This window comes from Ruditapes philippinarum, unplaced genomic scaffold (assembly GCF_026571515.1).
Source record: "Ruditapes philippinarum isolate M1 unplaced genomic scaffold, ASM2657151v2 ctg1882_1_1_1_1, whole genome shotgun sequence".
NCBI classification, from domain to species: Eukaryota; Metazoa; Mollusca; class Bivalvia; order Venerida; family Veneridae; genus Ruditapes; species Ruditapes philippinarum.
Genome location: NW_026865725.1, coordinates 55,015 through 68,853, shown reverse-complemented (window position 1 = coordinate 68,853; position 13,839 = coordinate 55,015). Strand labels below are relative to the sequence as shown.

At 32.2% G+C, this 13,839-nt stretch overlaps 1 protein-coding gene across 2 annotated transcripts; it reads left to right on the top strand.

Moving 5' to 3' along the window:
• Nucleotides 1–498: 498 nt before the first annotated feature.
• On the top strand, nucleotides 499–8,708 carry LOC132730124 (heat shock 70 kDa protein 12A-like). Of its 2 annotated transcripts, none has more exons than XM_060715979.1 (5): nucleotides 499–605; nucleotides 4,659–4,978; nucleotides 5,152–5,370; nucleotides 5,627–5,762; nucleotides 6,548–8,707. In XM_060715979.1, exons 2-5 carry the CDS (start codon nucleotides 4,664–4,666, stop codon nucleotides 7,600–7,602), a joined length of 1,725 nt encoding a protein of 574 aa, XP_060571962.1. In that variant the 5' UTR covers nucleotides 499–605; nucleotides 4,659–4,663; the 3' UTR covers nucleotides 7,603–8,707. The 2 variants fall into 2 exon arrangements, with proteins under 2 accessions (XP_060571962.1, XP_060571963.1); XM_060715980.1 differs by lacking the exon at nucleotides 499–605 and adding an exon at nucleotides 1,750–2,370 and having other exon boundaries at nucleotides 6,548–8,708.
• Nucleotides 8,709–13,839: the final 5,131 nt, after the last annotated feature.

Sequence of the window (13,839 nt, the reverse complement as noted above, 5' to 3'; positions counted from 1 at the left end):
ATAGGAGTGTTTTGTGGATTAAAATAGCCACTTGAGTTTGAACGTAATATATGACAGATCTGTACATGGTGAAAATCATAACGCATTTTAGATAAAAACCTGCGACGTTTCTGTCGCTGTTGCAAATGACTGCTTACAAAGTTTGTAGTTGTTAGATTCACGCTACCCCCAATTTATATGCTAGATTTGCACCTGTAAAATTTCACAAACTAAACCAGGAAGTATATTTTCCACGAAGGCGCTATATATAGAGAGGGTGTATTCGTTTCAACTTAAACGTTTGAATTTTTAAATGGAGCCGACACTTTTATAATCAAAACATCTATGCATACATAGCTGGATTAAAATTGTAACCACGCCATTACCTACGTCAATGAATAATTAAGTTAAAAAATCAAAATACTTTATTATACATGTAGTCATGCACCAAAATATATCAGGTTACATCTGGTACCGATTTGTTTAACACGAATGTACCTATTGAACTAGTCTGGTTCCCGTCGTACTATAAATTTTAGTACAGAGGAATGCAGAGAAAAGGGCAGGTAATCCAGACTACCTATTGAACAGGTTATTCCAAAGAGAGTGTTACATTTGTCACTTTGGTAAGTAGATAATGTTTTATATTACACCAAATTTTAATCACAATAATTCTGAGGTTTATGTTAAGTTACGAACCATACATTTTACAATGGAATAAGATATATGCGGATAAATCTGATACATGTTTGGCTTGTTGGTGATTTTGTTTTCAAATTTATGAAACCAAAAGTAGATCTTTGTTTTTCTTTCGTGCAATGAATAAATTGAGTAAAGAAGTAAAAAGGGAAAGTTAGATGACGAGACAAGTGATGAATTATTTGTATACACACTTTGACCTAAGAGGACAGAAGAAATCTTATCTACATTTCATGTTCTAACATGTTTGATAAATTTCCTAGTAATATAAATATTCAACCCCGCCTCTTCGTCATATGCGAAAATTACATTTTTGATGGGTAAATAACAGTAACAAATATATATCTAAACAGTTAAGAAGATATACATTAACTGTTGACCATGCTGACCACACTAGATAGCTAAAACCTATTTTTAGACTGATGTCCGACAGTTTAAGGGGGTATAACTTTACCTGGTGTGAGATTAGGTATAATGTGACGATTAAAAAATATGAACTTGTGACAAGTTTTAACGTATTTCCAGTAGTTCATGATTTTCAACAATTCATTTTTTTGTATAGTTTCAGATATAAAATTTGAACAAGTGACCTACTATCTTGTTTTTTAAATGCAGCTATGAAATTTGGACTATACGCACAGTTTTAGATGCAAAACTGAACTTTGATATCAGCTGACCTAGATTTTGACCAAGTGACCTACATTCTTGCTTTCTTTAAGTAAAGCTATAAAAGTAGGACAATGTATAAAGTAAAAGATAAAATATATTTTTTGCATTTATTATAACATAGTGCCCAACATCGTTCATATTCTTGTACTAAACACTAGCTTTCGCTGAATTTACACAAAATAACACTCTATGCTCAGATAAGCGCTTTGTGGCCAATGCCCTCCTTGTTTTTAAGAAACTGGCGACTAATTTGTGAAACCTTAGTTTGTTATCTTATATGTTTATAACAAAACCGTAAGTTTTAAGAACTGACCTATTTAACGGCGAGTTTTCTTTCTCCTATGTTTTCAGCAAAAATCATCACACACATATAGGCAATAATTCGCAAAAAAACTTCATCCTCCTAACCAAAAAAAAAAAAAATGGAAATTGTCGGAAAATATTTATTATTCCCTATCGAAATCGAAATTGTTTTTAAAGTAATAGAAAAGATATAAAAAGGAGTGTTTTGTGCTCAATTGATGGAAAAATAGCCAAAAGAATGTGTGGACTTGATATAGAACAGATCTGTATATCTCGAAACTCTTCAAGTATTTTAAAACCTGTGACATTTTTTCTTGAATTGTGAATACAACATTCGTAGTTGTTGGACTGAAACTATCCCAAATTTAAGTGCTGGAGCTGCACCTGTAAAGTTCGGAAACTTTATCAGGAAGTAATTTTTCCACAAAGACGCTATGTATAGAGATAAAGATAGTATATTCGTTTCAACTTAAACGTTTAACGTTTTAAATGGAGCCGACACATTTGTTATCAAGAAATATATACATACATAGCTTGATTACAAATGTTAGCACGCCATTACCTACGTCTTCGGATAATTAAATAAAAAAATTCAAATACTTTTTTAAGCTAAGTGACCATGCACCAAAATTTATCGGGTTACATCTAGACCGATTTGTTTAACACGAATGTACCTTTTGAACAGGTTATTTCAATAATAGTGTTGTAGTTGTCGTTTTGGTAAGTAGATATTTTTTTAATATTAAACCAAAATTTTAATCACAATAATTCTGAGGTGAAATGTTTACTAACGAACTATACATTTTACAATGGAATACATATATGCGGATTGGTCTGATACATGTTTGGATTATTGGTGATTTTGTTTTCAAATATATGAAACCAAAAGTAGATCTTTCTCCTCTTTGTTTTTCATTCGACAAACAGTTAGTGCAATGAATATAATTGAGTAAAGTAGTAAAAGGGGACACTTAGATGACGAAACGATTGATTAACTATATGTCTAGACTCAGCAAATATACACCTTGACCTAGGAGGACAGAAGAAATCTTATCTACATTTCATGTTGTCAACATGTTTGATAAATTTGCTAGTTAGATAGACATTTAATTCATATGTGAATATTACATTCTTTGATGAGTATAAATTTGCTAGTTAGATAGACATTTAATTCATATGTGAATATTACATTCTTTGATGAGTAAATAACAGTAACAAATATATATCTAAACAGTTAAGTAGATATACATTAACCGTTGATCATGCTGACCACACTAGATAGCTTAAATCTATTTTTAGACTGATGACCGGCAGTTTTAGTGGGTATAACGTTACCCGGTGGGAGGGGAGATTAGGTATGATGTGACGATTAAAAAAATATTCTTTGATGTGCAGCTATCAAAAGTGGACTCTACGCACAGTTTTCTATGTAAAACTGAACTTTGACAACAGTTGAGCTAGATTTTGACCAAGTGACCTACATTTTTGCTTTTTTAAGTGAAACTGTGAAATTAGGACTATGTATAAAGTAAAGATAAAAGATATGTTTGCATTTAGTATGGCATAGTGACCAACATCGTTCATATTCTTGTACTAAAGACTAGCTTTCCCTTAATTTACACAATATAACACTCTATGCTCAGGTGAGCGATAAGTGGCCAATGCTCTATGTTTTTAAGAAACTGGCGACTAATTTGTGAAACGTTAGTTTGTTGTCTCATATGATTATAACAATACGTAACTTTTAAGAACAGACCTACTTCACGGCAATTTGTCTTTCTTATATGTTATCAGCAAAAATCATAACACAACTATAGGCAATAATTCCCAAACTATTAAAACCACTTTACCAAACAAATAATGCAAATTGTCGGAATTTCTTCTTTTTTCCCTAAAGAATTCGAAATTGCTTTTTAAAGTAATAGGCAATATATAAAAAGAAGTGTTTTGTTGTAAATCGATGAAAAAAATAGCCAAAGAGTTTGTGTATGTAATAAAGGTCAGATCTGTATATCTCGAAAATCTTCAAGTATTTTAAAACCTGTGACATTTCTTCTTGAATAGTGAATACAATATTCTTAGTTGTTAAATTCAAACCATCCTCAATTTCAGTGCTGGATCTGCACCTGTAAAGTTCGAAAACATTATCAGGAAGTAATTTTTCCACGAAGACGCTATATATAGAGACAGAAAGAGTATATTCGTATTTACTTAAACGTTTAAAGTTTGACGTTTAAAACGCAGCCGACAAATTTGTAATCAAGATATATATATATATACATAGCTTGATTACAAATGTTAGCACGTCTCTGAATGAAAATTTCAAATAGTGACCATGCACCAAAATATATCAGGTTACATCTGATACCGATTTGTTTAACACGAATGTTCCTATTGAACATGTTATGTTATAGTTGTCACCATATGCAGATAAATATGATAAATGTTTGGATCGCTGGTGATTTTCTTTTCAAATATATGAAACCAAAAGTAGACCTTTTTCCTCTTTGTGTTTCTTTCGGCAATGAATAAGATGAGTAACGTAGTTAAATAGGAATCTTAAATGACGTACAAACGTTTCGAATTGATGAATAATTTGTCTGAAATAAACAAAAACACACATTAACTTAGGAGGTCAGAAGTAATCTTATCTACATTTCTACTTATGACATGTGTGACAATTGTCTGAGAAAACATTCAACCCCGACCCTTCTTCATATGCGCAAAGTACATTCTTTGCTGGGTAATTAAACTTTAATACATAAACTTGATATATATACTTGATCTATATACTTATTATTATCTATATAGTATACTTTATATATAAAGATGTATCCACTTTTCCATCTAAAAATAGAAAGTAGATTTTAGCTAAGTGGGTTCATCTTAACCTGGTAAGAGATTTTGTCTTATGTGATGATATGGAAGAATATGAACTTGCAACAAATTTAAATTGTACTTCGAATAGTTCATAATTGTTGACAATTGATCTGTTTTGTATATTTTAGCCGCAATGGCAATGGCAGCTGAAAAGTCAACTTGTAACAGACTACTTGTTGCAGCTATAGACTTTGGAACCACTTACAGTGGGTATGCTTTCTCGTTCCGTGACAAGCCAAACGATATACATACCAACCCAAACTGGGTAGCTGGTTCTGAGAAACTTATGTCACTAAAATGTCCCTCTTCAGTTTTGCTTAAACCCGACAAAACGTTCCATTCGTTTGGATTTGAGGCTGAAAATAAGTATAGTGATTTGGCGGAGGATGCCAAACACCACGGCTGGTACCTTTTTCGACGTTTCAAAATGATACTTTATGAAACAACAGTAAGTAACGAAATCCATTTGATGTTTATTATAAATATGTTACACTTTTACCGATCACATTCATTAAAAACTTAAATCATTATCCATAACATTAGACAACAATTACCATTGATAAGACTTACGGTTTGTTTCAAATACATATATAGTTTTGTCATGATGTTCTGTCTTTTCAGAATTTGCAACTTGACACTCTCATAGAAGACATTTCTGGAATGAAAATGCCAGCCATAGATATATTTGCTCATTCAATGTCATTTCTCAAGAATCATCTTTGGAAAACGCTGCAGTCAAGGGTATGTGAAATACTTGAAACTGACATTCAGTATGTGATTACAGTTCCGGCTATTTGGGATCCAAAGGCAAAGCAATTCATGAGAAGGGCAGCTTATAAGGTAAAGTAATCATTATATGATTTGACCTTTGCATTTTTTTTCAATATGATGAATGCAATATGATTGCATACATTTGTTTCTATGAATAAAATTAAATCCCTTAATTTAAACAATGAAGATTTTGAATGCTATCAGAAATGTGAAATAAAAAGATATTTATTAAATAAGTTTACACTCTAAATGTATTTTTGTCTGTTATTTGATTATCATTATGTGGAATATACCAGAACTTTTATCAATAAATTATTATCAATAGGCTGGAATTCCAAACGAGCAAATATCCTTTGCCCTTGAACCTGAAGCAGCATCACTCTGGTGTCAGGTTGAAACAGATGACAAGCTCAGTAGTCTCTCCGAGCAATTAACTAAATATATGGTCATAGACTTAGGAGGTAAATTTAATTGAGTACATTTGTCAATACTTCTTAGATTAATTAATATTTATAGTCATCAACTGCACACTTGAATAACAGGTATTGTCTTGTTGTTATAAGAGATAAAAAAAAACCCAGACTCTGGCAATCGGACGTATCCTTAGATACATTTATCGTGTGCAAACTATATTATTTCATATTAATATTGTTCTTTCCTTTTTACGTTACCAGGCAATTTGATTAGCATAAATATTAATTTAATTGGCGTTATGAACGTTATTTGTTTAGGAAATATATATCGATTTTGAATGCATTGTTGTAGGATAATGTAAGGTTTGAGTTCAAATCATTTGAAAATAAACAGTGGATATTAATCTATAATGCAAGAAATATTTCTAATTCCATTCTAACATGCTAATAAAATATAAAATAAATAGAATATTTGGAACTACACTGAGCGTAAAAGTTATTTTTCTGACGTCATTTGGTTTATTGACATATCTTACGTCATATGACGTTGTTTATGCTGTGCATTTATCGTGTAATAATGTACTTATGTACTAAACTGCCCTATCCGTTTGATAGGAGAATAGCGTGAATCATGTTAGAACTGTGTTATAACGCCTTGGTTTTGCATTATAGATAACCCTTTTATTTCTATTTTGCATAATAACGCCTTTTTCCTTGCGTTATTAAATATTTTGATTCGCCTTTTTACGCCTTTATTTACTTTAGAACGCCTTTTGATTTGCATTATAACTTTTTTATTACCGTTTTCCAATATCTTAATATATGGTATTCAGGAGGAACAGCTGATATAACAGTACATCAGAAAATGGACGATGGAAGTTTGAAAGAGATACATAAAGCAAGTGGAGGAGCATGGGGTGGAAATGAAGTTGATAAGAACTACTTACAATTGCTTGAAAATATAGTACAGGCGGCGGCAATGGACAAATTTAAGCGAGAGGAAATGATCGACTATTTTGACCTTCTTCGAGACTTTGAGACAAAGAAAAGATCGATAACGAGAGACAATGAAGGGAAAATAACATTCAAACTCCCCCTATCACTGTGCAAACTCGCTGAGTTAGATGGGATCAAAATGGCCACAAAAAGAGCAAGGTTACATGATAAAACAAAATACAGCTGGATTGGAGATAAGTTGAGGATTGAAAAGGTTGCCGCAAAAGCCTTATTTACCCTTCCGATAGAAATGCTTATCAACCATGTTAAAAAGATGTTTGAACAACCAGAAATACAAGATATTGAGGCTATACTTCTTGTTGGCGGGTTTAGCGAGTGTGATCTCGTGACAGAAGCATTCGAACAAAGCTTCCCTGACAAAAGACTCCTTATTCTGAAGGAAGCAGGTTTAGCTGTGCTTAAAGGAGCCGTTCACTTCGGTCATCATTCGGATGCATTTAAAACGAGAATTGCAAGGTTCACTATTGGAAGAGAAATATTGCCTTTGTTTGAAAAACATCACGACCCTGCTAGAAAAACTATACGTGATGGACGGGAGCATTGTAAAGAAATTTTTAAAAAGATTATTGAAATTGGAGAGGAAATTCCAATAGGAGTTACGAAAGAAGAGAAATCAATTGCAGCTTATGCAAGTCAAGAACATGCAGCAATTACATTATTTAGTTCTACAAATCTTGATGTTACTTATACAACAGAGTCGGGGTGTCAAAAATTGGGAAGATTAATAATTAATTTGCCGAAATCACAAAGCATTTTAGACAAAAGACATACCACTTACTATTATTTCGGCGACACTGAAATACACATTCGTGTGAAGATGGCAAAAACAAATGAAGAATTTGAAAAATGGATTGACTGCTTCTCAACATAATTGTGATTATTACCTGTCATATAGAAAATGCATGTACTAAAACGAATCGAGCGTCGTGGGTTAAATACATAGTTACATTGATTTTCAAATTATTTGGTGCTAGAATAGAGAGAAATAGAATCCCTAAAGAAAGTCCAAAACGGAGGAATTGAAAATGCTGCAGACTGGGTTTGATTGAAGCATGTTCATGAACTCTACTCCAAAGTGCAAGATACCGCCGACACCCCTAGCACCGATCTGAGAAGAACTCCGCATTTTACATTAACTAAAAAATATTTGAAACATATGCAGATTAATAAAAAAATGAAGAAGATCTAAAAGCAAAATGTTAAGCATTCCATATCAAAGCTCTTTATTGATTGTAAAGATTTTATCAAATATATATAGTGATAATGCATCAGACTGTATAAAGCAATAAAGCAATATTGTTTTTAATTCATTTAATGTTATGTTGCATAGCAAAACAATAATTAAGTAGCATTGCTACATATGGTAGTAATAATATACATGTACATGTATTTGCTTTGATTTTTTTTTTTTTTTTTTTTTTTTTTTTTTTTTGTTGATTTTTTGCGCATTGGTGTTTATTCATACATGTAACTACAATTTCTATGTATGAAACACATGTATGTTATATTGGCGATCAATAGTTTTACATATCTACTTAATCAATGTTACATATTGAATTGATTTGTTTGTTCAAGATGCGATGATTTCATTTTATTGTATTTACACTATTAATTAGAAACCAAAATACCAATAAAGTAAGACTCTTAGACCTATTGACTTCTCGAATCCTTATGATATTAAGATGACTTTTAGACCCCTTTACACTTATATCCCTTTTTCAATGACCCCTAGTGGGTAGGACATTTCGACCCATAAATCAAATTTTGTACTTTAGAAGCGATTAAAAAAAAAATATTTTCATGACAGTACTCGAAAAAATACCGATAACTTAAAGTGAAGCAATAATTTTACATGGTTTATTATTATTTAATGTTATGTCACATAGCAACATAGCATTGCTACATAGCAGTAATATAATTTTTGTTAAAAAAAAGCCGGGACATAATATATAAAGATCCAAAACAAAAAGTGAAGGAATTATGATGATGATGATGATGATGATGATGATGATGATAATAATAATATAATAATAATAATCATAATAATAATAATAATAATGAAAATGAAAACGCGAGATTCGTGCATTGCGTGTTCGTTCATTCATATCTACAATTTCTACAAGTTTGTAAAGATTTAGTTATTTTTTTTTCCGTGTGAAACACACGTACTAGTATGTTAAATTGATGAATAATTTTATATGTCTACTTAATCTATTTTATATATTGAATTGATTTGTCTGTTGTTCGAAATTGCGATTTATTTTTATAGTATTTACATGATGAATTAAAACCCAAAATATCAATCAATCAATCGATCATTTATGGTAGTGATTTGAAAACAATCTTCATGTATTCGATTAAACGTATTTCGAGGATAATCTGTGCTATATTTTACAACTACAATGTACATTATGATCTGTCGAATTGTATACTTATATTAACAATATTTACGAAAAAGTTATCTTGTATATGTATAACGTGTTTGTTGATGATTATTATTTATATTTCAACAGCGTATCATAATCATATTTTTATTAATTCTTTACATCAGCATAGTCGATTTTGTTTGCATATAACTAGGGAATACAGTTAAGACCATCGTGGTTATACTTTATAATCCAGAGGCGAAAATGCTACAGTGCGATGACGACATACGACAGTGCAATGACGACAATGCGATAGTGCGATGGCGGCAGTGTGATAATGCGATGACGACAGTACGACAATGCTATAGTGTAACAGTGTAATGACGACAATACGATAGTGCAATGACGACCATGCGACATTGCGATAACACTATCGCCCTGTCGTCATCATACTATCGCGTTATCGCATTGTCGCCAACGCACTGTCTTGTTGTCTTCATCGCACTATCGCCCTTTGTATTTTAACGTATAACCACGATGGCCCTAACGGTATTCCGTATATTTATCGAGTCTTCGTTGCATCGTCTCTTAAATTTCAACCCGCAATTGAAAGACACGATAGATTTTCCAAGCATCATTAGCAATGTTTATCCTGCTGTTATTTAGGTTGAGTTGATAAGGAATTGGCACGGAATGTGAAAGATATCATTTACAGTTAAGATATTTGGAGTGTAGGTAATGCTTCAATCTTTAAAAGGATGTAAAATTTACTGTTTATCACTCACTGGAAATTAAGATAATATTGATTAATGACATAAACTGTAAAAAACAGTATTACTAAATAATAGCAAACATATATCCGAGTACTAAACCATGTAAGGTCACGAGTTCATAAATATTGTGACGGTACAATCATTTAAGGTCACGTGATCATATATATTAAGACGAAATAATCACTTTCATGGAAATAGCTCAGGAATAAATCATTCTTATTAAAAGTTATTGATGATGAACATACGAGACAGTAATGATATACAAGGGAGATCACTCAATACTGACAATTTTGAGTACAGCCATGTGTAACCTGCCTTTGACCATATTGTAAAATATTTCACTTTTTTCTTAACCATCAATAAAAATTTATTCCTTTGTAGAAGATTTCGTACCACCGGAGTGAGGAAAACATTCAATGAATTGCTTGAATTCTGTAAGTTTAAAGTTCAGTTGCTTTGAGAAGAAAACGGTTATAAGCAAAGTCCGAGCCATATAGCAATGTAACACCGCACTTTGGGGTCAAACGCACTTTGGGGTCCGACCCCAAAGTGCGTTACGTACTTTGTGGTCCGACCCCAGAGTGGGGTCCAATGTCGACCCTAAAGTGCGTTAAACGGGTTCATATGCATTTTTTAACATCAGGCAAATGACCGCACTTTGGGGTCAGAGAAAATTAATGTTCATTATGTTTAAAATAATATATTGTTGTCAAAGCATATGGTAAACAAAATTCAAGGTATCAAATAGACGCAAAACATGTACCCTGAATTATAGTTGAATCAATAGGGATTTAAATGGTCTTGATTAGTCACCAAATAAAGATTTTGTATCAATTATTAAGCAAAAAACTTTTTTTTCTCAAAATTTTCATTTATTTTAAAAGAATGTACACCTTTCATTATTTCCATAGTTTTTAGCTAATTGCATCATTTTCCCGTTTTTTATTTACACATTTTATAGAAATATGATAGTCTTAGCATAGACAAAGGTATAAATTCCATGATTTGAAAAAGTTTCCAAATGCCTGCAAAGATAAATACCTATCTTTCTGCTTAGTAACACGAGAATAATACATGTTTTTAAATGTAACGAGTTCCAAGGTTTTATCAGTCAAAGCCTTCATCTATGATACAGTATAATTTCTTGACCAATACTGTTTCAAAAGGCCCCCCTTTGTAATTACAAACGCATTGGAAGAAGGACGTACAAAGCCGAGATTTACTTTCAGGCAATTAATCGGGTATTTGGTAGGTGTGACATTTAGCTTTTGTCAATTTACAGTAGCATTAAGCAGTTGACAGTAGGCAGTTGACAGTAGGCAGTTGACAGTAAGCAGTTGACAGTAGGCAGTTGACAGTAAACAGTAGGCTGTCGTTTATGGAATTCCGTAGCCAGGAGACATTTGAATCGCCAAAAAAATCAGGATGACTCAGCTGTCGGAAATGTAGGGAAAGTCTGAACGGGTACAATCCTCTTTATACATTAAAGCTCTACGAAGATTTTAACAGAAATGTTGTTGAAAACAAACTCCTGTTTCGGTCATTTAAAATTTTTGCGGGCTGACTTTAATTGGTCTCTGAAAACCTAAGAGTGTTCTGTTTAATAATTCGACATTGTAAAGTCTGAGGTTTTCGATAATATTACTGAAATGATGGTTGCGATGCAGTGAATATACGAAAATCCTTTCTAATAAAGGTCTCAGAGAGTTAGTTATGGTGGCTGATTTCGGCATTTTCTTCATGTTCTTGTCTTCGTGCTTTCGCCACTCAAAACTAGAAGGCGAATACACGATAATATGCTCACTTATCACGTCTTCGCTTTCGACTTTTGAGGCTGCTGACACGAAGACACGATACTTGTTAGGCGAAAAATAACGATATTTTTAATAGGCGAAGACATAAGACTTTCTGTAAATTTATCGTGTCTTCGTGTCATCGTCTCTTCAACCTGCAAATTGAAAGACACGATAAATTTGGCAAGAATCATTTGCAATGTTTATCTTCTTGTAATTTAAGTAATTTAAATTCCTTATGTCGATAAGGAATTGCCACTGCATGTGAAGGATATCATTCAAGGTTAAGATATTTGGAGTGTAGATCTATAATGCTTCTATCTTTGAAAGGATGTGGAATTTACTGCTAATCACTCACGGAAAGTTAAGATAATATTGATTCATGACATAAACTCTGTTTACATAATATTCTTCCGGAATTTCACACATTTATCCGAAAAGTAAACCATTTTAGGTCACGTGTTCATAAATATTGTGACATCATTTAAGGTCACGTGATCATATATAATAAGACGAAATAATCACCTTCTTGGAAATAGCTATGAAATAAATCATTTTTTTTAAGTTATTGACAGTACTTATCGAAATACAAGGGAGATCACTCAATACTTATTTATTTAGAGTAGTAGCCATGTGTAACCGGCCTTTGGCCATATTGTAAAATATTTCACTTTTTTTTAACAATCAATAAAACCTTTTTCCTTTGTAGAAGACTTCGTTCCACTGGAATGAGGAAAACATACAATGAATTGCTTGAATTCTTTAAGTTTAAACTTCATTTGCTCTGAGAAAAAAACTGTAATAAGCTATAGCTGTATTGTCATGGTATTTCTTCGATGCATTTTGCATTGATAAATGATAACTTTGCCATCTTGAGAAAATATAACAAATGAAAGTTTAAAGACATATGCTACAGTTACATAGACATAAAGACAGACTGAAAACTGTATGATAATAGAATTTGTTCCAAATTTGAATGAGTTTAGATTTGTAAATATGACTACTGTTAACAAAAAAGCGAACTTAAAAGGACGTTAATTGATACCCCGTTTGATTTGCGTTACTATTGTTGTATATAAACCAATTCGAGACATATATGTGAAAACTAGCTTTCTTGAAAATGGCTTCCTTTTAAACTCTGCTCTTTAATAAAAGGACGGACAACTCTTTGTCCTTTTCTCGTAAGAGAAGGGGAATGCTGTGATGCGTGTATGTGGTCGCAAGGTCACTTTCCTTACGAAAACAGAACAAATCTGGTATATATGGTCCTGTAAGATCCTCTTCCCTCAGTGACTTGCTGCCACCTAAGCATATCATTCATTAATATATCCTTTTATTTCATGCTTTCCAGTGTTTTATTGTAATATATCAGAGGATTATATAGAGGATATTTGTTTGTTTTGCATGTAAGATTGAAATATAATTTCACTGAGTGAACACCAGATTCAATATTTTCACGAGTGGCGTAGCAACGAGTGAAAATATAATAGCTGGTGTTCACGAATGAAATATATTTTAATCTTATATGTAAAACAAATAAATTTTCTTTTTATTTCGTGCTTTTTTAACTGATTTAAAGTATTTTTTACTGATTTTGCCGCGTAACGTCGCGCATTCTCCTCTGTGACGTCATCACATCATGGCGTCACATCATCAATTTTTAAACGTCTGTTAAATTTCTTTAATTGTGCTACATTTTTAACATGATGTATGAGGACATCGACTTCCTTTTCTTAAAGAAGCAAAATTTACGCATGACGGCATTTATTTCTGCCTGTTATTCCATGTAGTTTTGATTTTATTTTCACCCGCATTCAGATATATATAATTATAGTCCGGCTACAGTGAATTGGGTTAAATCGGATATAATGATAATGTTGTATGCACCATGCATTTACTTTAATCTCTACAGTAACATCATTTACTCTAATCTCTACAGTAACACAGTAACATCATTTATTTTACTCTCTACGGTAACATCATTTATTTTAATCTCTACAGTAACATCAACCATTATCGTCTTGCGCCATTAGATGTATTAGAAACAAACTCAGGTATATTATGTATTTAAGCCATAAATAGACAAAACTATCATGATGATTTTTTAAATGAAACCTTCGCATTCAAGTCTGCTTCCAGTATTGATGACCTTTGTCAACGAAGTTAAAATTTACAG

Coding starts and splice junctions, on each gene's coding strand:
- LOC132730124 (XM_060715980.1), top strand. CDS start 4,664: ATGGCAATGGCAGCTGAAAAGTCAACTTGTAACAGACTACTTGTTGCA. Junction 4,979..5,151: donor TGATACTTTATGAAACAACA/GTAAGTAACGAA, acceptor CTGTCTTTTCAG/AATTTGCAACTTGACACTCT. Junction 5,371..5,626: donor TGAGAAGGGCAGCTTATAAG/GTAAAGTAATCA, acceptor TATTATCAATAG/GCTGGAATTCCAAACGAGCA.